This window comes from Sarcophilus harrisii, chromosome 1 (genome assembly GCF_902635505.1).
Source record: "Sarcophilus harrisii chromosome 1, mSarHar1.11, whole genome shotgun sequence".
Taxonomy (NCBI): domain Eukaryota; kingdom Metazoa; phylum Chordata; class Mammalia; order Dasyuromorphia; family Dasyuridae; genus Sarcophilus; species Sarcophilus harrisii.
Window position 1 is genome coordinate 580482107 of NC_045426.1, and position 25474 is coordinate 580507580.

At 32.1% G+C, this 25474-nt stretch overlaps 1 protein-coding gene across 10 annotated transcripts in view; it reads left to right on the forward strand.

Moving 5' to 3' along the window:
* The window catches only part of VPS13B (vacuolar protein sorting 13 homolog B), a 950112-nt gene that overhangs the window by 147403 nt on the left and 777235 nt on the right, over window positions 1-25474 (forward strand). For all 10 annotated transcript variants that reach the window (XR_004232297.1, XM_031954131.1, XM_031954187.1 and 7 more), the window contains one exon: window positions 11067-11248. Coding sequence is in view for 9 of the 10 variants with exons in the window: in XM_031954131.1 (XP_031809991.1) it covers window positions 11067-11248 (182 nt within the window). In the remaining variant the exon portion in view is untranslated. The remainder of the gene's footprint in view (window positions 1-11066; window positions 11249-25474) is intronic.

Sequence of the window (25474 nt, forward strand, 5' to 3'; positions counted from 1 at the left end):
AAATTCTTTGATACCTTGAAAGTCTCCATGTCCATACATGTCAGAGATCTCAGAGTATCATGTAACTAAGTATTGGCAGTAGTTATTGTGTTATATGTATGTATGCATATATCAGTGTTTGTCATTTGAAGTTAGCTAAGTATGGTTCATGAACATTTGACATGTTTTATTGTATCAACAAGTGCAGTATGGTAGCAAACATCCATTTTCAGATTGTTATTTGGCCACACAATCATCATTATCATGAAGTATTATAAAATGTACTTTTATCTGTAGCCAGTTGTAAATTGCCTTTTAAGAAACATTTGTTGCACATAGATTGTAATTAGTTCATCCTTTTTAGTATTCTGATTTTATGCATAAAGTGTAAAGGGAGTTGCTTTTTAAACTCTACATTAAAATAATTATAAAAAGGAAAATGACTAATTTTTTCTTAAGTTATTCAAATGATTTAAAAATAGATGTTTTAGAATTTGCATACAATGGAGTATATTCAGTGCAATGTTATAATTGATTAGGGAACCTTTTTATGAGAGTTATATTATCTTAAAGTCAAATCAGAATTGTATTTGAACAAATCAAATATATAGTAAATTTTCACATTTAGAAATGAAGCAGTTTTAGATTGTTGCTTTATAACTATGCTATAATTCAATTGAATTCAACCTTTTCCATTCTTTAAGTCTTTTTTTTTTAAGTAGCTTTTTATTGATAAAACATATGTATCGGTAATTTTTCAACATTGAGCCTTGCAAAAACTTCTGTTCCAACTTTTCCCCTCCTTCCCTACACCCCCTCCCTTAGATGGGACCTAGTCCCATACATGTTAAATATGTTAAAGTATATGTTAAATACAATATATGTGTGTGTGTATACATACATACATACATACATATATATTTATACAGTTATCTTGGTGCACAAGAAAAATCAGATTTAGAAAGAAGGTAAAAATAACCTGAGAAGAAAAACAAAAATTCAAGCAAATAATAACAAAAAGAATGGAAATGCTGTGTTGTGGTCCACTCTCATTTCCCAGTGTTCTTTCACTGAGTGTAGCTGGTTCTGTTCATTCCTGATCAATTGGAACTGATTTGGATCCTCTCATTGTTGAAGATAGCCACTTCCATCAGAATTTATTCTCATATAGTATTGTTGTTGCCATTTATAATGATCTCTTGGTTCTGTTCATTTCACTTAGCATCAGTTCATGTAAGTCTCTCCAAGCCTCTCTGTATTCATCCTGCTGGTCATTTCTTACAGAACAATAATATTCCATAACATTCATATACCATAATTTACTCAGCTATTTTTCAATTGATGGGCATCCATTCCATTTCCAGTTTCTAGCCACTATGAAAAGGGCTGCCACAAACATTTTTGCACATCAGGTCCCTTTCCCTTCTTTAATACTCCTTCGGATATAAGCCCAGTAGTAGTACTGTTGGATCAAAGGGTATGCACAGTTTGATAACTTTTTGAGTATAGTTCCTAATTGCTCTCCAGAATGGTTGGATCCGTTCACAACTCCATCAACAATGCATCAGTGTCGCAGCTTTTCTACATTCCCTCCAACATTGGTCATTATCTTTTCCTGTCATGTTAGCCAATCTGATAGATGTGTAGTGGTATCTCAGAGTTATCTTAATTTGCATTTCTCTGATCAGTAATGATTTGGAACACCTTTTCACATGAATAGAAATAGTTTCAATTTCATCATCTGAAAAATTGTCTGTTCATATCCTTTGACCATTTATCAATTGGAGAATGGCTTGATTTCTTATTATAGTTAATGCTCTATATATTTTGGAAATGAGGCCTTTATCAGAACCTTTAAATGTAAAAAAAAAAAAAAAAAAAAAGTTTATTGCTTCCCTTCTAATCTTGTCTTTATTAGTTTTGTTTGTACAAAAGCTTTTAATGTGATATAATCAAAATTATCTATTTTGTAATCAGTAATGATCTCTAGTTCTTCTTTGGTCACAAATTCCTTCCTCCTCCACAATTCTGAGAGGTAAACTATCCTATGTTCTTCTAATTTATTTATAATCTCATTCTTTATGCCTAGATCATGAACCCATTTTGATTATGGTGTTAATTGTGGGTCAGTGCCTAGTTTCTACCATACTAATTTCCAATTTTCCCATCAGTTTTTGTCAAACAGTGAATTCTTATCCCAAAAGTTGAGGTCTTTCAGTTTGTCGAATACTATATTGCTATAATTATTGACTATTTTGTCCTGTGAACCTAACCTGTTCCACTGATCAACTAGTCTATTTTTTAGCCAATACCAAATGGTTTTGGTGACCTCTGCTTTATAATGTAGTTTTAGATCAGTTACAATTAGGACACCTTCATTAAAAAAAAAATTTTTTTTCATTAGTTCCCTTGAAATTCTTGACCTTTTGTTCTTCCAGGTGAATTTTGTTGTTAATTTTTTCTAGGTCATTAAAATAGTTTTTTGGGAGTCTGATTGGCATAGCACTAAATAAATAGATTAGTTTAGGTAGTATTGTCATCTTTATTATATTCGCTTGACCTATCGAAGAGCACTTAATATTTTTCCAATTGTTTAGATCTGACTTTATTTGTGTGGAAAGTATTTTGTAATTTTGCTCATATACTTCCTGACTTTCCCTTGGCAGATAGATTCCCAAATTTTTTATTCTATTGGCATTTATTTTAAATGAAATTTCTCTTTGTATCTCTAGCTGTTGGATTTTGTTAGTGATATATAAGAATGCTGATGATTTATGTGGATTTAGTTTGTATCCTGCAACTTTGCTAAAGTTATGGATTATTTCTAATAGCTTTTTAGTAGAATATCTGGGGTTCTCTAAGTATACCATCATATTATCTGCAAAGAGTGATAATTTGGCTTCCTCAGTACCTACTCTAATTCCTTTAATCTCTTTTTCATCTCTTATTGCCAAAGCTAGCATTTCTAATATAATATTGAATAGTAATGGTGATAGTGAGCAACCTTTTGTCACTCCTGATTTTATTGCGAATGGTTCCGGTTTATTACCATTACATATCATGTTTACTAATGGTTTTTAAATAGATGCTACTGACTATTTTAAGGAAAAGTCCATTTATTCCTATACTCTCTGTTTTTAATAGGATTGGGTGTTAGATTTGTTAAATGCTTTTTCTGCATCTATTGAGATGATCATATGGTTTTTGTTAATTTGCTTATTGATATAGTCAATTATGCTAATAGTTTTCCCAATATTGAACCAGCCCTGCATTCCTGATATATATCCTACTTGATCATGGTGTATTATCCTGGGGATGATTTTCTATAATATTTTTGATAATATTTTCTTTAAGATTTTTGCATCACTGTTCATTAGGGAGATTGGTCTATAATTTTCTTTCTCTGTTTTTGTGCTACCTGGATTAGGTATCAGTGCCATGTCTGTGTCATAAAAGGAATTTGGTAGGACTCCTTCAGTCCCTATTTTTTCAAATAATTTATATAGTATTGGAATTAATTGTTCTTTAAATGTTTAGTAGAATTCACATGTAAATCCATCTGGTCCTGGGGATTTTTTTCTCAGGAGTTGATTAATAGCCTGTTCTATATCTTTTTCTAAAATGGGACTATTTAACCAATTTACTTCTTCCTCTGTTAATCTGGGCAACCTATATTTTTGAAGGTATTCATCCATTTCATTTAAGTTATCAAATTTATTGGCATAAAAGTTGGGCAAAATAACTCCTAATTGTTGCTCTAATTTCCTCTTCATTAGTGGAACATTCTCCCTTTTCAATTTTAAGACTAACAATTTGATTTTCCTCTTAACTTTTTCTAATCAAATTTTCCAAGGGTTTATCTATTTTGTTGGTTTTTTTTCATAGCACCAACTTTTAGTTTTATATGTTAATTTAATAGTTTTTTTTTTTTACTTTCAATTTTATTAATCTCTCCTTTTATTTTTAGAATTTCAAGTTTAGTGTTTGAATGGGGGTTTTTAATTTGTCCTTTTTGTTGCTTTTTTAATTGAAAGGCTAATACATTGGTTTTCTCTTTCTCTATTTTATGTAAGTAGCCCTCTAGAGTTATAAAATTTCCCCTTATTACCACTTTGGCAGCATCCCACACATTTTGTTATGTCATCTCATTGTTGTCTTTCTCTTGGGTGAAATTGTTAATTGTGTCTAGATTTGCTGTTTTACCCAATCATTCTTTAGGATGAGATTATTTAGTTTCCAATTACTTTTTGGTCTATTTTCCCCTGGCTTTTTATTGAATGTAATTTTTATTGCTTTGTGATCTGAAAAGGATGCATTTACTATTTCTGCCTTTCTGCATTTGAATTTGAGGTCTTTATGTTCTAATATATGGTCAGTTTTTGTATAGGTTCCATAAATTGCTGAGAAGAAAGTGTACTCCTTTCTGTCTCCATTTAGTTTTCTCCAAAGATCTATTATATCTAACTTTTCTAGTGTTCTATTTACTTCTTTAACTTCTTTCTTATTTATTTTATGGTTTGATTTATCTAGTTCTGAGAGTGCAAGGCTGGGATCTCCTACTATTATAGTTTTGCTGTCTATTTCTTCTTGTTGCTTTTATAACTTCTTGTTTAGGAATTTAGATGCTATACCACTAGGTGCATATATGTTTAGAATGGATATTGCTTCACTATCTATGCTACCCTTTAGCAAGATATAGTTTCCTTCCTTATCTCTTTTAATTAGATCAATTTTTGCTTTTGCTTGATCTGAGATCAGCATGGCTACCCCTGCTTTTTTGAATTCACATGAAGCATAGTAGATTCTCCTTTAGCCATTTACCTTTACTCTCTGTGTATTGACCTGCTTCAAGTGTGTTTCCTGTAAACAACATTGTAGGATTCTGGCTTTTCATCTTGTCTGCTATCCACCTCTGCTTTATGGGCAAGTTTACCCCCATTCACATTTACAGTTAAAACTACTAATTCTGCATTTCTTGCCAGATTATGCTTTTCTCTTTCCCTTCCCCTTTATCCCCCTCCCTAGTATTAAACTTATGAGAACCACTTGCCTCAGACAGCCCTCCTTCTTTAGAATCCCTCTCTCCCCTTTAGAGTCCCTCCCCTTTTCTTAAACCTTTCTCTTAATATTTCTATATTCCCTTCTACTTCACCTATCCCTTCCCTTTTCCCTTTTCCCCTCCCACTTTTTGATGAGATGGGAGAAGTTTCTCTGTAAACTGAATATATCTAATATTTTCTCTTTGATCCAGTTCTGATGAAAGTAAGATCCACACTATGTTCATCCCCCTCTTTTCTTTCCCTCAGCTATAATAGGTTTCCTTTTTCCCTTTCTGAGATGTAATACCTCCACTTTTCCCTTTTTCTGGCATAATTTCCTTTCTACTTCTAGATCCTTTTTTACATTATAACATTATGTACTCTTTATGTATACCCAAAACAGAAATAGAGATCTCCAGAGTTCTTTCTATCTTTTTATGCTTCTCTCAAGTCCTATACTTGTAGGTCAAACTTTTTGTTTAGCTTTGGGTTTTTTGTCAGAAATGGAATTCACCTATTTCATTGAATGTCCATCTTCTTCCCTGGAAGAAAATACTCAATTTGGCTGGATACATTATTCTTGACTGCATACCAAGTTCCTTTGACTTTAAGAATATCAGATTTCGGGCCCTTCGATCCTTTAATGTGGACGCTGCTAGATCCTGAGTAATCCTTATTGTGGCTCCTTGCTGTTTGAATTGTGGGTTTTTTTTTTTTTTCTGGCTGCTTGTAGTATTTTTTCCTTGGTCTGATAATTCTGCAATGTAGCCACAGTATTTCTTGGAATTTTGATTTTGGGATCTCTTTCAGTAGGTGATTGATAATTCTTTCAATGGGTATTTTACTTTCTGATTCTATGACATCTGGGCAGTTCTCTTTGATGATTTCCTGAAAAATAGTGTCTTGGCTCTTTTTTCATCATGATTTTCAGGGAGTCCAATAATCCTTAGATAATCTCTCCTAGATCTATTTTCCAGGTCTGTTGTTTTCCCAAGTAGGTATTTAACATTTTTCTCTATTTCTTCATTTTTATTATTTTTTTTTTTTCTGGTGTTGTATTTCTTGGGTTTTATTTCATTTCCATTTGCAATTCTGATTTTTAAAATTATTTTCTTCTTTTTTTTTAAATTTCTTTTGTATTTTCAATTATTTTAAAGGTTGTTTTGTTTTTAATTTTTTCATTTTTAAAATTTTATTTTTTTTTTTTTTTTTTTTTTCGGATATTCTGGGTCTTTCGCATTAATTTCCATTAATCGAGTGAAATTAAACAATTTACCCTAAATTCGATTGCTAATTAAAGGAAAAAAAGTGTTGGGGTTTTGGGAAAATTTTAATTTGCATTTTTATTTAAATAACCTTTTATTTTGGAATATGCTAAAATTATCAAATTTCCTTTAATAAATGTTAACAAATCAAATTATAAAAAGGGGGATTTATTGCCCGGAATTTTGTGGATTTTTGAGGGTAAAAACTGGAAATGAATGGATGTATAGTTGGAGAATCTGAATAAATTATGGTAAAATATTATGGAATATTACTGTTCTTGGGAAATCCAAAGGATAATTTAGAAAGGCCTGGAGGACTTAATGTGCTGAGTAAAACGGACCAAGGAGATCATTAATAAAAACAATTATATGAATTTATGGAACCTCCCTAAAAAGACAACAAAAATTTTTCAAAAGGGAGAGTAATAACTAACCGATGCCTAGAAAAGAACCGGGAGATATAAAAACCATTACATTAATTCCCAATCCCTTTTTAAGACACCCATTTTGATTTCCTTCCAAGCTAATTTACAATATTTCATCGATTTTTTGTCAAAAAAACGTTTTTGGTCAGTATTATTGTGTATTAATTTATATTTTAATATATTTAACATCTACTGGTCATCCTGCCATCTGGGGGGGGGGGGGTAAGAGGGAAAAATTGGAACAAGAGGTTTGGCTTTTTTTTTGGTATTATACTTTTTTTTTTTTTTTTTTTTTTTTTAATGCCTTTTTTACAGGATATTGCATGGGTAACTTTGGCATTAACAATTTGAAACCTCTTGTTCAATTTTTCACCTCTTCCCCCCACCCCCTCCCTGATGGCGGGTGACCGAATGAAATATTAAAATATAAATTAGATACAAATAATATAATGCAAAAATTTTTGCTTACAAAGAATCAACTTGAAATTTGACAATTACAAAGGAAATCAAAAATGCGGTGTATAAATATAGGGATTGGGAATTAATGTAATGGTTTTTAGTTTCCCAATTCTTTCTGGGCATGTTTCAGTTCTTTCTCCCAATTTTATTTTTTAAGGGTTATTTTCTTTTTTCGTTCACAAATTCTGTTTTTCGGTGAGGTTTTTTTTCCACTCTATCTTTTTGAATTTTATGCCTTTCAGACCTCTTGCAAACTTCCTTTTCCTTTTCCCCATTTTTGTTACTCTCTTTTAACATCCTTTTTAATTTCTTTTATGAGAACCTCATGTGATGGGGACCAAATCATATCCCCTTTGGGGTTTCATCCAGAGATAAACTGTTTTTAGTCTTCTCAGGGTTTGACATCTTACCTCTTTCAGTATAGAAGTTATCTATAGTTAGAGCTTGCTTTGCCTTTTTACTCATTAAAAAGAAAAAACAAACAACAACAAAATTGATGAATGTTTATGAGGTAGTGAGGTATTCTCAAGCTGCCTCTAAGGCAATGCAGTGAATAGTGGGACAGCAGGGTATGGGATTAGTGGTTGGCTAAATCGTTTGGTCTTTCCTGTTGCTGGGTGGGTGTGGCCAGGTCCTGAGAGATTCTAGTGTTTTGGGGTTATAGCCTTTTCCCCCTGTGTTTATACCTTCTCTTTTGATCTACTTACTTGCTGCCAGGGCTGAATAGCTGAAACTGTGGTAGAGTTCTCCGCACAGATTTTCCGTCAGCGGAGACCATATCCCATCCCCCCTATAGTTTGCTCAGTGTGAACTGTTTCCCATGCTCTCACTGCCTGCTGAGTCTGTGCCTGGAGTAGCCCCATTCCATACCAGTGCACGAGCACCTTTTCTGGTGAATTTAGAAATTATCTTCTATTGGTAATGTGTTGCATTCCCAATATTCATGCCTTCTGACAGTCAAGCACTAATTCAGAGGTTGAGTTTTGTAAAACAATTTGAAGGTAAAGGAGAGATCAGAAAGATGCGTATATCCTCTCCGTCATCTTCTCTGTAACTCTTAAAATTACAGATTGTTGCTGGCTCCAGACAGTAATTAAATTGATGATACCTAATGTTCAATAGCTGCATGGTTCCCCTTTTTGTTGTCTTTTTTCCACAATTCTCTTAAGAATTTTTTTTTCTTATTTCGTTATCAAATATTTGATAAGGGAATTATTTAAATTTAGCTAACCTTTTTTTTTTTTCTTAAAGTCTGTTGAAAGAAACAATAAAAATGGAAAGTAAAATAAATGATTTAATGAATCCTGAATGTCCAGAAATAATAAGGATGATATATAAATTCCTGATGTGGGCCTGCTTCATATATAATATAAATGGAAGAGTAGAATGGGCACAATAAATAGATCACTCTGAGAGAAAGGTTATGCTGTTTCTGTTAATGATGTGAAGGCTTTGTTAATAGTCATTTTAAGTCCAATGAGGCCTTCTCTTCCATTTCAGTTCCTCTTCTTTTCTTACCCAACTCTGCTTTTGTATACAATTCATGTCCTTCTAGCTCCATCAATTCCTCAGTTTGACTGTTCCCATCTCTACACTGAAATTGTTCTCCAGGGCACTAGTGTCTTACTTGAATTTATGGGTTTTTCTTATCTTCTCTTGATTTGAATTGTTTGGAGAATTTTAGTATATTTCATTCATTCATCCAGTAAATGTTTATCAAATATGCACTATAGGTATTGTACTGGGTGTTTTAGAAGGTAGTAGATGAAAAAAAAAACAAATGTATATTATGTACCTACCATATCATATTCTCTTGTACGGTGCCTGTCACAGTCCATACAGCCTCTCTTTTGTTCTTTGTAAGTTAGAAAATTAATGTATGTACAGTAGAAGCACTGGCATCAAAGATAGAACACCTGGGCTCAAATACCATTTCTATCATTTATTTCTATCATTTCTTCTATCATTTATTACTTGTATGATCTTGGGAATACCACTTAGCTTTTATCAGTTTCAGTGTCCTCATTTTTAAAACGGGATAATAATAGCTCCTCCCTTTATGAGTGTCAATTTATATACCTATGTATTTATGTTGTATGTATATCTATGTATTACATAAGCATAGATAGACGTATATATCACACCATATAATGATATGTGTTTCTTACTTGTATTTATGGAGTGTGTGTGTGTGTGTGTGTGACCTAATTTTTGTGAATCTTAAAACATATAAATTTTATTTTATTTTTTTGATCATATAAATTTAAAACTATTAATTATTACTTACTTTGTAAGTAATTAATAATTACTATTAAACTTAAATATGTTGTTATTGATATCTTTTAACATTACTACTCCTATATTTCCTTCTTTCCTGTTTCCCATCACTTATACAAAGGGAAAAAAAAAGAAATGACAAGGAAATTCAGTAAAAATAATCAATATACAGAAAAAAAATCTTGTAAAGACCCTCTGTAAAGATTGGTGAGAGGTAGATTCTCACATATCTGTTGGGACATGGTTGTTATATTTCTATTATATTCAATTTAATTTGTTTTGTGTCTGTTTTATTTTATTTGCATTATATATTATATAAATATACCATATTTTATTAATAAATCATGTGAAATCAACAGGCATTTAGTATATGTCATGTACTATTCCAAGTCTTGGAGATACAAAAAAAGACAAAAACAGTCATTCATTGTTTCTGTTTCTTTGCTCCCACAGAGATACTCTGAATATTTAGATACACATTTTGTCAGTGAACTCCATGGGCATAATCCCACTAATGAAATTTCTCAAAGGGAATAGACATTTTAGTCTTTTGATTTGCATAATTACAAATTATTCTTTAGAATATTTGGACTAATCTGTAGCTTTATTAAAAATATATTAGTTTTGCATTTTTTTTTAATTTACTTTTTTTTTTTAAAGTAATGTTCTATTCATCTGTCCATTGGGAAATGGCTTTTAGTTATATGTATTGCTGTCTAAAACTAAAAAGTAGCATTATATGTAGTGAAGAAATACTAGAAAGAATAAATACTTTTCTCATAAATAACAGAATGAAATGAAATAATATTTGTAAAAAGTACTTAGCACAGTGCCTGGAAATAGTAGGCACTTATTCGTTTCCCTCTTATTCCCTGAAATAAAACAGACATGTTCCCTTTCCTTGCTATTATTTGCTAAAATTTTTTGGAAATGCTAGCAACTGGAATAAAGGGCTTAAAGGCATGAAGATAAATGAAGAAGAGATGAAACAATTAAAAAAGAGATAAAACATATCTAATATGAAGGTTCATTTAGTAAATTCTAGATAATTGAGAAAAATTAATTGAGAAAAATTAATAACTTCAGTAATGTTATAGGCTACAAATAAACCTACAAAAATCACCATAATTTCTAAATTCTTGAGGCAGTAGTAAAAAGAGAAAATACCTACAAAATACATTAAATTTTTTAGAGTATAGCAAATCATTCCCAATACTTGCTGATTCAGTTACAAAATTGTCTTTAAAGGGGAAAAAAGAAAATAAAGCCTAGCTTAAATAGCTGGAGAAATGTTCATTGCTCATGACTCGGTTGTTGATGTCTCAGCTTCTTTTATGGCCCAACTAAAATCCCACCTGCTAATGGAAACCTTCCATTACCCATTTTAATTTCAGTGTTTTTCCTCTTTTAATTATTTCCTGTTTATTCAGTGCATAGTTTGATTTGTATATATTTTGTTTGCATGCTTTCTCTCCATTAGATTGTGAGCTCCTTGAGAAGGATAGTCTTTTGTCCATTTTTATATTTCTAGTACTTTGCCTAGTACCTGACATTTAGTAGGCAATTAATAAATGTTTATTGATTGATTTATTTTAGTTAATTTTTGTTATCATTCTACACAGGAGCAAACGAACTCAGGTTCCCCTAAATGAGTGCATATTTGAACTTCCCAATCTCACTATTCAAGCAACAAGAGCACAAACTCTACTGCTACAAGCAATTTATCAAAGTTGGTCTCATACTGGAGGAATTGGCTCTTCAGTTGTAAATGAAACTTTGATGACTGACATCTTCCAGATTTCAGGTAAACACAGTATTTCTGACAAATTCATATAGCATCTTATATTGATGACTAAAGTCTTATTCAAGTCTATTTCTAGTGCACTATACTTGTATATTTTTATAGTAGTGTGCATTTATGATATATGTTTAAAATTCAGACAATGAGGTAAGCCATTAATCTTTACTCTTTTCCACCAAACTTGATAAATTTTATCTTCATACATAGGATTTTCAAAAACTTAATTTCTTCAGCATTTGTAACCTCTTTCTTTTCTGTTTTCTAGAAAGGAAGTATTATAATCATTAAAGTTAAGCTGTTCAATGCATTTTAAAATAATAAATTTGTGAGCTTTTTTTTCATTGGAAATATTTGTGATCTCAATACTGCTACTAATTGTATTCATTAAAAAAAAGAAATACTTGTGATTTGTAAATCAAATTTTTAGTGTAAAAGACATAAGGCTTTACTTCTTTTTAACCAGTTAACTGTTAGTTACTATTCAATGATAATGAGAGGGAATATAGTTGATTTCTAAACTGAAAAATGAAGAGTAGGATTTGATACAAGAAAATTTATGTCCTAAATACCTTGACTAACAACTCATTGTTTCTTCCCCCCCCCCCAACTCTCCAGTGTTGTCTATACATAATATTCTGGTATTTCTTTGTTACAACTTTCCAGATTTCTGGCCCTCTACAGGTCTCTTTAATGGATATTTAATAGAAAGATATGCTTGTGAATTGTGTAAACTATGATTATAAAATCACAATGACTGTGATTTTAACTGGTGGAAGAAATGTCTTCACAGATCCACTTAAATATAGATGTTTTTAAAGATAAATTGGAAAGAATATAAGCCATATTAGTGTTTTGATTTCCTTATTTTGTTATTGAGGAATTTGTGGTTGAGTCTTAGATTAATATCTATTTAATCTATATCTATATTATTAATCTATCTATTATTATATAATATATATACCTGTATACCATATATATAATAGTGCAAAAGGAAATGCAAAAAATGAATGAGGAAAGAATGCCTTAAAAAGCAAATTTGCCAAATGGGAAAGGAGATACAGAAGCTCACTGAAGAAAATAATTTGTTAAAAATTAGAATTGAGCAAATGGAAACTAATGACTTTATGAGAAATCAAGATACAGTAAAAGAAAGCCAAAAGAATGAAAAAATTGAAAAAAAAATTCAAATATCTTATTGGAAAAATAACTGATCTGGAAAATAGATCCAGAAGTCATTTGAAAATTATTGGTCATGATCAAAAAAAAGAGAGAGAGAACTTAGATATCATCTTTTAAGATAGTTTAAAGAAAAAATCTGTCCTTTTATTCTAGAACCAGAGAGTCAAATAGAAATTGAAAGAATCTACTGATCACCTCCTGAAAGAGACCCCAAGATGAAAACCTGCAGGAATATTATAACCGAATTTCAGAACTCCCACCTCAAGGAGAAAATATTGCAAGGCTCCAGAAAGAAAAAAATTCAAGTATAGTGGAGCCATAGTCAGGGTAGCACAAGATTTAGCAGTTCTATTTTAAAGGATTAGAGGGCTTTGAATATGATATTCTGGGGAGCAATAAAGCTAGGTTTACAACCAAGAATTACACAGCAATAATGAGCATACTTTTTTAGGGGGAAAGGTAGATCTTCAATGAAATAGAGGACTTTCAAGCATTTATAATGAAAAGACCAGAGCTGAATAGATAATTTGATTTGTAAATACAGGATTCAGGAGAAGCATAAGGAGATAATCAGGAAAGTAATGTCAAATAGGACTTAATGAGATTTATAATTATATTTTCTCTCTATGTATAGAGAGAACTATATATGTATGTATTTATACATTCTCTCTATATACATAATAATTATATATAGAAGAAGTATATATAGACAGAGAGCACAGGTGTGAGTTGAATATTAAGGGATAATGTCTAAAAAATAAAATAAGGAAAGAGGAATGTACTGGGAGAATGGGAAAGGGAGAGATAGAAAGATGTAAATTATCTTCCATAAAAGTGACAAGTAAAAGTTTTTACAATAGAGGGGGAAATAAGAGGGGATGGGGAGTAAGTGAAACAGTCTACTCAGAATAGGCTCAAAGAGGAAAAAATATACACACTCACTATGGGTGTAGAAATCCATCTTACCCTGCATGAAAGTAGGAAAGGAAGAGTATTCAGGAAGGAGGGAGGTTGATAGAAGAAAGGATATTGAGGGAGAGGAGGAGGGTCAGGTTGAAAGGAGAGGGAGAATAAAATAAACAAGAGGGACATACAGGTAGCAGTAGTAATTGGGAATAGAATTTTAAAACAAGTTTCTCTGATGAAGGCCTCATTTCTCAAATGTATAAAGAACTGAATCAAATTTATTTAAAAAAAAAAAAAAAAGAGCCTTTCCCTCTTGACAGATGATCAAAAGATATGAATTACTTCCAAAGGGTTATAAAATCATGCATGTCCTTTGACCTAACAACACTATTCCTAGGAATGAATCCCAAAAGAGATTTTTTAAAAATTGAAAAGGACTATATGTATAAAAATATTTATAGCAGCTTTTTTCCCAGGGTAAGGAATTGGAAATTGAGGAAATGGTTCATCAATTGGGGAATGGCTGAATAAATTGTGGTGTGTATCTATGATCAGAATGCTGTCAGAAAAACCTGGAAAGTCCTCCATGAACTCAAGCAAAGTGAAATGTACTGTGTACAAAGTAATAGCAATATTATATTGTGGGATGATCAACTCTGAATGGCTTTTCTGTTCTCATCAAGCAATACAATAATCCATGATTACTTTGAAGGACTTAGATGGAAAAATGCTATCCATACCCCAAGAAAAAGAGATTTTTTTTTTTTGTCGGATTGAAACAGACTCTTTTTTTTTTTTTTTCACTTTATTTTTCTTGGGATGGGAGATCTGTGTTTTTGTTTTTGTTTTTTTTCCCCACAATATGACTTTTATGGAAATGTTTTATATAATTTTACATGTAGCTTCTTAAAGGGGTGGGGAATAAGGATGGGGAGTGAAGGATAGAATATGGAATTCAAAGTTTTAAAAAATGTTTTAAATATAATTGGGGGAAAATAAAAAAATATTAAATAATTGTAAGTGTTTCTTCAGTTCTGTCTTTGTGATCTCTTTCTTCTCCCTTCACATGGCAATGGAGGAGTAGGCTAGAATCTTTCGTAGGTGGGTTTGATTGAGGCCACCTCAACCTCCTGCTAAGGTGGATAGAATAGCTAGGATGACTAGGATTTTTATGTTGAGGTGGGGGGCAATTTGGAAAAGAATAGCCGTAGGGGCAATTTTTTGTCATGTTAAAAGGATTATTCTGGTTAAGAGCCGTATTCCTTGTGTTACTTCTGGCACTCAGAAGTGGAAGGGGGCAAGACCTAGTTTCTTGGTGCTCTCATCAGCTCCCATGGATTTAATTATCAGCTTTATGTGCATGATTCTCAAATCTGCCTTTCCTGCCCCAGTCTCTCTGTTCATTTCCAGTCTCACATCTCCCAACTGCCTTTCTGGTGCCTGTACAGAAGATACTTTAAACTAAACACATCCAAAATTGAACCCATTGTTTTTCCTTCTCAACCCTCCTCTTGGCCTCCTACCTTCCCAGTTACCATAGAGGGCAACCTAGTCCTCCTAGTTTTTCAATCTGAGTCATTTTGGATTCCTCTCATCTCCCATAATTAGTCTATTGCCAAGGCGTCTTCATTTTATCTTTGCAATAACTCTTGTATATATCCCATTTTCTCTTCTGACACTTCCACTACCTACATCCTGGCTCTTATCTTTTGTCATTTATCATTTATCTTATTTTATTTCCTGGTTATAGTAATAGCCTGCTGGTGAGTCTTTCTATCTCAAGTTCCCTACTTTCCAATCCATCCTCCATTCAACCACTAAAGTCATTTTTCCAAATACAGATCTAATTATGTCATCCACCCAACTCAAATGTCAGTGGCTTCTATTGCCTCTAGCATTAAATACAAAATATTTAGTCTTTAGTCTTTGGCCTTTAAAGCCCTTTATAGTTTTTAGCCTTCCTACTTTTTTAGTCTTTTTATACCTTACTCCCCAACACATACTCGTTGATCCAGCAACACTGGACTCCTGACTATTCTACCAACAAGACATTCCATCCCTCTACTCCAGAATATTTTTTTAATCCCTTGTACCTGGATTGCTTTTCTTTTTCTGCTTGGACTACTGATCTCCCTTGCTTCTTTTAAGTCCCACTAAAATATCAACTTCTTTCCCTAATTCCAATCAATTTCTCTGTTAATGATCTTCTATATATTTTGTATATAGCTTGCTTTGTATAAAGTTGAGTGTTTTTTCCCCTATAGATGAAAATCTAATAACCTAATCTAATTTTAAAAAGTCTTTTGCTGTTTTTGTAGTCTCAATGCTTAGTACTTCACCATAGGTCCTAATAAATGTTTATTGGTTGATATTTGTTCTAAAATTTTCTATCAATTTTGGATAAAAATACCCAGCTTTCATTAGATTTTAGAGTTGAAAGTGATCTCTTAAGGTTTTAGTCTTAACATATAAGATGTCTTAAAAGTCTTATTCCAGTTTCAACCTCCTAAAGTTTTTAGCTTTAAATGCTTAACGCCATTAAAACTTGGGACCATCTTATATAATTGACCAACATACACACACACACACACACACACACACACACACACTATATAATGTGTAACTGAGCAATAATCAACTTTGTATATCCTTTGATCATTGATTTTCTAATCTCTTAGAATTCTTCAGCAAAGAGAAAGTCCTTATTCCTTGAGGTAGTCTCTTTTACTTTTGGGTAACTCTAATTTCTGATGTTTGTTTTTTTTTTTAATTAGAATGCATATGCACCCATATTTTTCTGAACTTAATGGAACACCAAAGATATTCATATTTCCATATAAAAAGTAGAACAAAAAAAGGATTATATGTGAAACCATAAATCTCTATTACATGCAATTTGCTTTTTAAAAGTATTTAATAAAAGTAGCAATTTACTTTCAATATTTTTCTGCTTTTCTCTGTTTCCTTCTGAAATTCCTTGTGATCCCTTTTAGGGGCTTTAAAAAATGTTTCAATAACTCACTGTTCTTTTTTTTTTTTTGAGGAGGGGCATTATCACTCACCTCTTTCCCCAATCCTTAATACAATGAAGAAAAGCCCTCACGATTCTTGTAACAGGCATAGTCAAGCAAAATAAAATAAATCCCTATATTTCCTGTGCCCAAAATGGAAGTTTCATTATGCACTTACTATTATTATTATTTTTTCTATCAGGAGCTGGGTAGCAAATTTTATTGTTGGTTCTCTGGAACCCAGCTTCTTAAGTTGTTGCTTTCAGTCCCAAATGAGGTCTCTTAATTGAAGGTGGGGGTCATGAAATTATGATTTACTATCAGTAAATATTTGAGTTGTATGTCTGTTTTATATGTCTGTATGCCTGGAGTCATGTAAAAGTTTCTCAGGTGAAAAGGGATCATGAGTGAAAGAAACTTAAGAAGTCCTACCATGATTGATCATTGTGGTGACCATAGTTCTTAAGACTTTCAAAGTTTTTCTTTTTTTTTTATTCCCCTCTCTCCCCCCAAAGTTTTTCTTTGTACTAATGTTACAGTACAAAATGTTCTTCTGGTTCTGTTCATCTGTTCTTCATCAGTTTATATAAATCTTCCACTTTCTCTGAAACCATTCCTTTTGTTACTTTTGATCAAATGAAATATTTGTATTTAGCAGTGTCTCATAGAACATGTCCACATAAATGCTAGTCCTCATTGTTGTCATCATCATCATCATCATGTGACGTTACATATACTGTTTTATTTCTTTGTTGCAATAAAAGAAACTTTTATAGATATTTTTATACTTATGGATCCTTTTCTTTTATCTCTTTGGGATATAAGCACACAGTATTGATATCTTGGGATGCAGTGATATATTTGATTTCTTGTTTGGCATAGCTCAAAATCATTTTTCAAGATTTATAGATCAGTTAATTCATATCTATACTAAAAATGTGTCAGTGTAATCTTAACTTAGTTTCTCTAACAATTATCATTTTGTCAAATATTGGGTATGTTAGATAGAATCTCAGTTTTTTATATTGAATATTTCTAATTGTTGGTAATGTGGAATACTTTTTAAAATTTGAACTATAATTTCTAGAATATTTCTCTCTCTTGTCATGAGGTTACTCTTTTTTTATATCCACCTGCAGCTATATAGGTTGTTTTATCTCATTGACAGTTTGAGCCCTTCATATATTTGAACATTCCTCCTGCTCTCCCATCCCTACCTAAATATTTTTTTTCCTTAAACATACAGTCCTCTTATAACATTGTGATCATTTCCCATTGAGCAGCTTTCCAGTCCTTCATTAATCTTCAGCAACTCATCTTCCTGCAAGACCATATCAATTCTAAAACTCATACCTCCTTAATTTAAATTCCTGACCTCAGTGGGGTGTTCCTCCTTTTGATTGGAAAAAGTAGAGGTTAGGCACTGGATAGCTCCTCCATTTAAAGAAGGTACCCAGAACAGCCACTTCATAATTCTCTACTATACTGCAGATCTTCATCATAACTTGGTGATAAGTACCGTACCTCTCTGAACCCCTTTCAATGTCTTTTTATGTCTTATCCTTCACCATTTGTTTTTTGAAGTTGGGGATTATCCTTTATCTTTCTTTGTATCGTCAGGACTTTTACAAAGTGACTGACACATAGTATGCACTTAATAAATATATAATGACTGACTAACTGATATTGAAAACCTTGTCTTAAAACTCCAGATTGATAGTGTATCCCTTCAAAAATGTGGTACTCAGAGCTAAATAGAATACTTCAGAGGTGATGTCTCCTGTACCAGTACCTGTACCTGTACCTTGTAGCCTTTTCAAAGTTGAATAATTTACCATCAGTGCAATCAGTGCTGTTTTCATCCTTATTTGATAATCCGATTAAAAACATCATGCTAAAAAGCATGGGGGCAAGTATACAAGCACTGTTTCATTCAAATGGTGACTGAGAATGCATAAGAGTATTGTCTGTGATCCAGAACCTGGGCTAGTATATTGTCATGAAGTTGATGTACGATACTGATGAAATTCCCTAGGTAATCAAATTATTATTATTTTTTAATTTTTAAAGCTTTTTATTTTCAAAGCATATGCACAGATAATTTGCCAACATTGACCCTTGCGTAACCTTGTGTTTCAGATTTTCCCCTTTCCCCCCATTCCTTCCCCTAAATGGCAAGCAATCCAATATGTTGAAAATATATTTATGTTAATAAATGTTGAAATATATTTTAAATCCAATATGTGTAAACATATTTATAGAATTTTTTTGCTGCACAAGAAAAATCAGATCAAAAAGGAAAGTAAATAAGTAAGAAAACAATGCAAGTGAACAACCAAAAAAGTGAGAATGTTGTGTTGTGATCCACATTCAGTTACCACAGTTCTCTCTCTGAGTGTAGATGGCTGTCTTCATTACTGATCATTGGAACTGGCATCAGTCATCTCATTGTTGGAAAGAGTCACATTCATCAGAATTAAATGTTGTATAATTTCTTGTCATGTACAATTATCTTCTGGTTCTGCTCATTTCACTTAGCATCAGTTCATGTAAGTCTCTCCAAGCCTGTCTAAAATTAACCTGCTGATCATTTCTTATAGAACAATAATATTCCATAGCATTTATATACCATAATTTATTTAGCCATTTTCCAACTGACAGGTATCTAGTTAGTTTCCAGGGTAACCAAATTTTGATGTAATTTTTAAATTCTCACAACTAACAGTATTTAAGGCCTTGGTCAGATTGAGAAATGTTGTGTACAAACATTTCTTCTCCTGGAATTTCTTCTGGAGTTGTTGGGCAATAAATACCATATTGATGGATTATTGTATGCTTAAGCAGGCTCTAAACTTGAGATGCAAGAAAGTATTGATTATCTCCTGTTTTTGCTAATTTTGGTCTAAAGTTAACTCAAGAAAATAGGTATTCCACTAGACAGCACTATGCATATGTGGAGCTATTGGTTACAGCAAACGGAGAATTGAATACTGTAGATAAATTCACTTATCTTGATGTAGTATACTTTCCAGGGATGTACACATTGATAAAAAGGTTGATGTATTCATTACCAGAGATAGCTCAGTGTTGGGGAGTTTCTGAAGGAAACTCTTCTGAGAGAGAAAAAGCATTATTTTGATTATCAAACATTGTCCTAACCTCATTGGTATTTGCCTATGACACCTGGACAGTATACCAACTAGATAGCATGCCAGGAAACTGAATCACATTTGTTTGAATTGTCTTAAGAAGATTCTGAAGATCACCTGGCAGAATAAGGTCCAGACACTGAGGTCCTTTCTTGAACTAAATTGCCAAGCATTCTAACTCTTCTGCAGAGAGTGCAGCTGATGGATTGGCCTTATTTGAATGCCAAACATATTTTTGCTTAAAAGACAGTTTTACAGAGAACTCAAGAGAAGGCAAGTGATCAGAATGCTGGTCAGAAAAGCAATACAAGGACACTCTCAAAGTCTCTCTTAACTTGCTTGTGTGACAGCATACCATGTGCCCTTATTGGGCTGTGTTGTGCTCTGTGAGCAAAGCAGAAGTGAAGTAGCCCAAAAAAAGTGTGTGATGTTCAAATTTAGGGAATCCAACCCAAATGTTCACTTGGGATGTTTGTGTCCTATCTATGGTAGAGCATTCTGAGCTCTATTGATCTGATTAACTTAGTAATGTTATTTTGGTCTTTTTTAAGAATGAAGGGCAACAACCTCCACCAGTTCAAGCTAAGATTGTGATTACCGTATCATGTCATTGATTGATTTTGCATATTGTTGTTTGTGCTCTGTTCTCAAAGAGGACTATGACATGTGAGTTGTTTGGATTTAAGGGAAGGGGAGGGCTACGCCTGGTCACCTGCCTCATTTTCTCCTATAGGGCCCTCTGGGTCCAATGGCAAGATATAGGTCAGGACTACTGGAAATGGCCCTGGCTGCAGTGAGAGACCTTAGAATTTTAACTTAAGCATACCCTTTGATCCAGCAAAGGGTTTCTACTGGGCTTATACCCCAAAGAGATACTAAGAAGGGAAAGGGATCTAATGTGCCAAAATGTTTGTGCCAGCCCTGTTTGTAGTGGCTAGAAACTGGAAAATGAATGGATGCCCATCAATTGGAGAATGGTTGGGTAAATTGTGGGACATGAATGTTGTGGAATATTATTGTTCTGTAAGAAATGACCAGCAGGATGAATATAGAGAGGCTTGGAGAGACTTACATGAACTGATGCTGAGTGAAATGAGCAGAACCAGGAGATCATTATATACCTCAACAACAATACTATATGAGAATGTATTCTGATGGAAGTGGAGTTCTTTGACAAAGAGAAGATCTAACTCAGTTTCAATTGATCAATGATGGACAGAAGCAGCTACACCTAGAGAAAGAACACTGGGAAATGAATGTAAACTGTTTGCATTTTTGTTTTTCTTCCCGGGTTGTTTTATCTTCTGAATCCAATTCTTCTTGTGCAACAAGAGAGCTGTTTGGTTCTGCACACATATATTGTATCTAGGATATACTGCGACATATTCAACATGTATAGGACTGCTTGCCATCTGAGGGAGGGGAAAAATCGGAACAGAAGTGAGTGCAAGGGATAATGCTGTAAAAAATTACCCTGGTTCTGTCAATAAAAAGTTATAATTATGGGCAAAAAAAAAGAGAATTTTAACTTATTTCAGTTTGACTATGACAATACCCAATCAGTGATTGATAGGTAAGAAGTGAAGCAGCGAAATGTCCTCTTTTATCTAATACCCCTCCCCCCAAAATAAATTTCTCCCTCTCCTCTTCCCTCTTCCTCTCCATCTAAAACAAAAGCAATTATTATTTACATTCATTGTCAGCCATTTAGGGTCCAAACAGAGACCAAATGGGATTTGACCTGGCATCTGCTGTTAATAAATGAAAGTCAGAATGCTTTGGGTTTGAGAATGCTCTGTATAAACTAATTAAACCCCTCTATCTGCTTTCATATGAACTATTATTTGTCCAAATTTCCATCTTCTACGACAATATTTTTTTTCAAACCAAGTTGAAAGTTTTACATTTATTCTCACTAAATTTTGCCTACTTAATGTGGACTTATTCTAACCTCACAGAATTTTCTTTGAATTCTTATTCAGTCATCCAAAAAGGTTAGTTTTCCAGTCCATTTTCCTGTGTACCATCTGGTGATACTATTTTCCCAAAAACAAATATTCAGAAATGTGTAGAAGTCATATGGCATGACAGATCTTCAGAGATTGTCCATCATGTTTTGGACACATGTGCTCAATAAGAGAGTATATACCTCATGGTACATGTCAGATTGACACATAGAATTGACTTCACTGGGGAGGTCAAAAAGTTTTTTCACCCTTTGAAAATAAATTAGTGTGATATTGTTTAAATTATGAAGAAATCAAAATATACTTATTATAATTATGAAATAATTAATATTATCTATTTTAATTGATAGTACCTGCATATATTTTCTTTTATTTTGTGAAATTGTTTTTTTATTCCATTTTTTTCCATTTGGTTTTTTTGCCTGTTAGTGTAATACATGTGTCTTTTCAATCACACATTACATGGCTATTCTATAGAAATAAATTGAATTCTGTTATGTAACTCACATACCAGAGGATGAATTATATTTTATAATGAGTGAGCTATAATGCATGTTACTGTGGATCTTGTGGGACATGATTCAATTTTAGATACACTTAATGCTAGATAACAAAAGTCAACATCATCAAAGTTTTTAGTATAGACATGATAGATTGCATAAGTTCCTATTACTTTGGCACAGAATTCCCTAATGTATTGTCAGAGCCAAGAAACCAGTGTTTGGAATGAGGGATATACATCTATCAATAAATGGTATTGCTAATATGATCACTTATGAGAATACCTTAAATTTGTATAGGGTATTGTTTTTCAAAGCACTTTTAGGTTTGTTATATAAATTGATGAGGAAACTGAAAGATTGAGAAGCTAGAAAATTTGTTTTAACATAGTGACAGAACTGAGACTAGATCCTAAGTACAGTACTTTGAATTCATTGCTTTCTTTATTCTTGAACTTGTCTCTCTTTTAGAGGTAGAAGGAATAAATGAAAACAATTCAGTTTTTTATAACTAGCTGTAGATTATTTTTCAAGAGAAACAATTAAAGCTGAATTAAAAATGATAGAATAGGAATGAAAAATAATAAACTCTGAAAGACCCACAAAATAATTTTATTTTTTTAATCAGAGCTATTGAGATGTATTTATTTTCTCTTTATAATCATTTTGCTTAAATTCTAACCCCATTATACTGCAAAAAAAAAAAAAATACCAATCACAGGTGGCTTTAGTTTGCTCTGAAAGACTAGAACTTGCTACCACTTTTCCTTATCCTGTTCAGGTAGTTCATTATTTTGTTGACAATCCAGTTCTATTAATCTGGTATTTTGAGGAAAATTACTTACAGACCTTAAAGTCTGTGCTGAAGGTGATCAAATAGGCATTTGATTCCCTCATGTAAATGATGTCTTAAAGTTAAAGTAAAATCTACTTTCCAGAAAGTAACTGTAAAACTATTTTATGCAAGATTTCATGTGGGATACCTTAATGGTTGAATAATAAATTTTACCTCATAAAAATGAAATTCAATAATACAGTAGCTTTCTCAGTGCAGTAGCATCTGGTCAATTCTCATGAGAGCCAATATTTTCCAACTCATTAGGATCATGTCGTTCTGTATGTCGTCAACATTGACTTAGCCAAGCTACCTTTACTTACATAACCGCCAAACTATTAAATAGGTCTCTTGTGGAGTGAAGTCAAATATTCCTCTTATTTTGCTTTTGCCTTAGAAGAAGAGAAGAAAATGTACATACTGTAACATTTAAACATCTGGTCTAAACCACATCAGTGTAATGTTGAGGAAAGTAACAGGATTCAGTATTCTTCCCAGGTGTGCTTATAAAAAGAGTTTTAGAGTTGCTGTATAGTTTTTTAACTGTTTAGGAAAAAGGTTGAAATATGGCGATATGCTGGTCTTATGCTTCTGTTATAAACCTTTTTCCACACTTAAACAAAAACAACAAAAAAGAAACTCCATTTGAATTAACTTGTAATGCATGTCATTGAATTATTATACTTTCCTTTTTTATATAGTTATTGATTCCATTTCATAAAATATCAGAAGAATTCCTTGCTCTAGATAACAAATAGGATTTCTTGTTGATTAAATACAAATATGGCAATGTATTGATATAATATAAAACTTGCATAATAGGAGTGTCTTTTAACAATTCCTTTTATGATAATGCCTATAATAGGTCTATTCATTCTTTATGTTTTTGAACATAGTGCTGGACAAAAGTATTTCCTATATCCCTGTACAAAACTTTTTATCTTATATTTAGGATAATGTTGATTATAAAGTAATTGGTAATCTATAGAAAAACTGAAAACATTTGTTAATACTGTTATAATGTTGTAATTATCATTTTTTTATTTATGACCATGAAAAGTGTTTAAATATAAAGTTTTTTAAAGGCTTATGGCAGATTGTGTTTTTTGGGAAAATATTGCAGTCTGATAATTAAGGACCAAAGGCTCAGATTCTTTGTTCTCCTTTAGGCATTAATTAATAATAAATTTAGAAGTTCTGGTGATCATATTTGAAGTTTGCTGGACAATTGATTGAATTTATGGTGTCAGCTAATAATACATAAGTAGTGATGATTGACTGAATTGATTCCCAAAAATAAGTATTAAAAAACTTTCTTTGTTAATTCTAAGGGTCAGACTCTTAGGGAAGATCATATCTTATTAGCCACCCTTCAGTATTTTTCTTTATATTACTGAAAAGTAGATAAAAGAAGTCTTTGCTGTGTGATTTATGGGTATTATAGGAAAGCTCCTAGAAACAGTTTCCTAACAAGTAGTGCACATTATATAACTAAAATGTGTTTATGGTAATAATCCTGTGAAACTAAAAGTATAAGTGAAACTTATGAAAATTTTAAAAAATTAATTATTTTTATAAGCATAGCTTAATCTTAGTTCCCAACCCAAAATTTTTGCATTCTAACATCTTTTCATCCCACTTATGTCCTTTTTGTCAATCATCAGAATGTTGTACTTTTCTCCAAGTTCACTGAATGTTATAATTTGGGAAGGTCTAAAATGGATAAATAAACTAGGTATCATGAAGAATAATGACAGAATCACTCTGTGTTTGTTGGGTATGGTATAATTTAAGGCATTGTACAAATGGAATTAGAGAGCTTGGAAATGGAGGCATGGACATCTACTTAAATACTTAATGACCTTAGCAGATTGAACAGAAACTGTTAAGACTTCCATACATGATATAACAAAAATTATTCTTTTAATTTCACTTACAGCAGATGCTTCCTGTAATATACAAAATTTAATTATAATGCAGTCAATTAAAACCTGTTTTTTTCATAAGTAAACATCTATTTATGCTTTGGAAATATTTTCTATTTTAGGAGCTATAACAATCAGATTTGAATTTATAGAAGTCATGAAACATATGCTTATTTGATCAAAGTAAAAGTTGTATGGTGAAGTCATCCAAACTGATTCAAAGAACACTTTTGTTATGTAAAATTTCTGGGATTAAGATAACCTTGTGCTTATAGCTTCTAATGCAATACTATTGCTACTATTGGGTAATGAAAATACAAATAAATTAAAATGTTTATTTGCTTGTGTTAAAACTTGTAAGCTACAGTCATATCTGTGCATGAAAATTTCTATGAAGTAATAGTGGAATTTTCTGTTGCAATATTGTATTAATCTAAATCTATTCCAAAATGATGTTCTTTCTGCTTTTTATTCTGACACGTTTTATGTTGAAGTTGTTTTTCCTTACAAATATTCTCATTTTGATAAGGATTAGTACTGGTATTATTATTGTTATTATTATTATTATTTGTAGTAGTGGTAGTAGTAATAGTAGAATGTAAACTCTAGTACAATAGAAGCTTATTGAAGGTAAGGTACTATTTTTCATTTGCTTTTTATATCAATGATATAAGGATAGAGCTTTGCATATAGTATATATACTTGTTGAATGAAGGAGTAAATTATGTAGAAATAAACATTATGAAGTCATCTAATT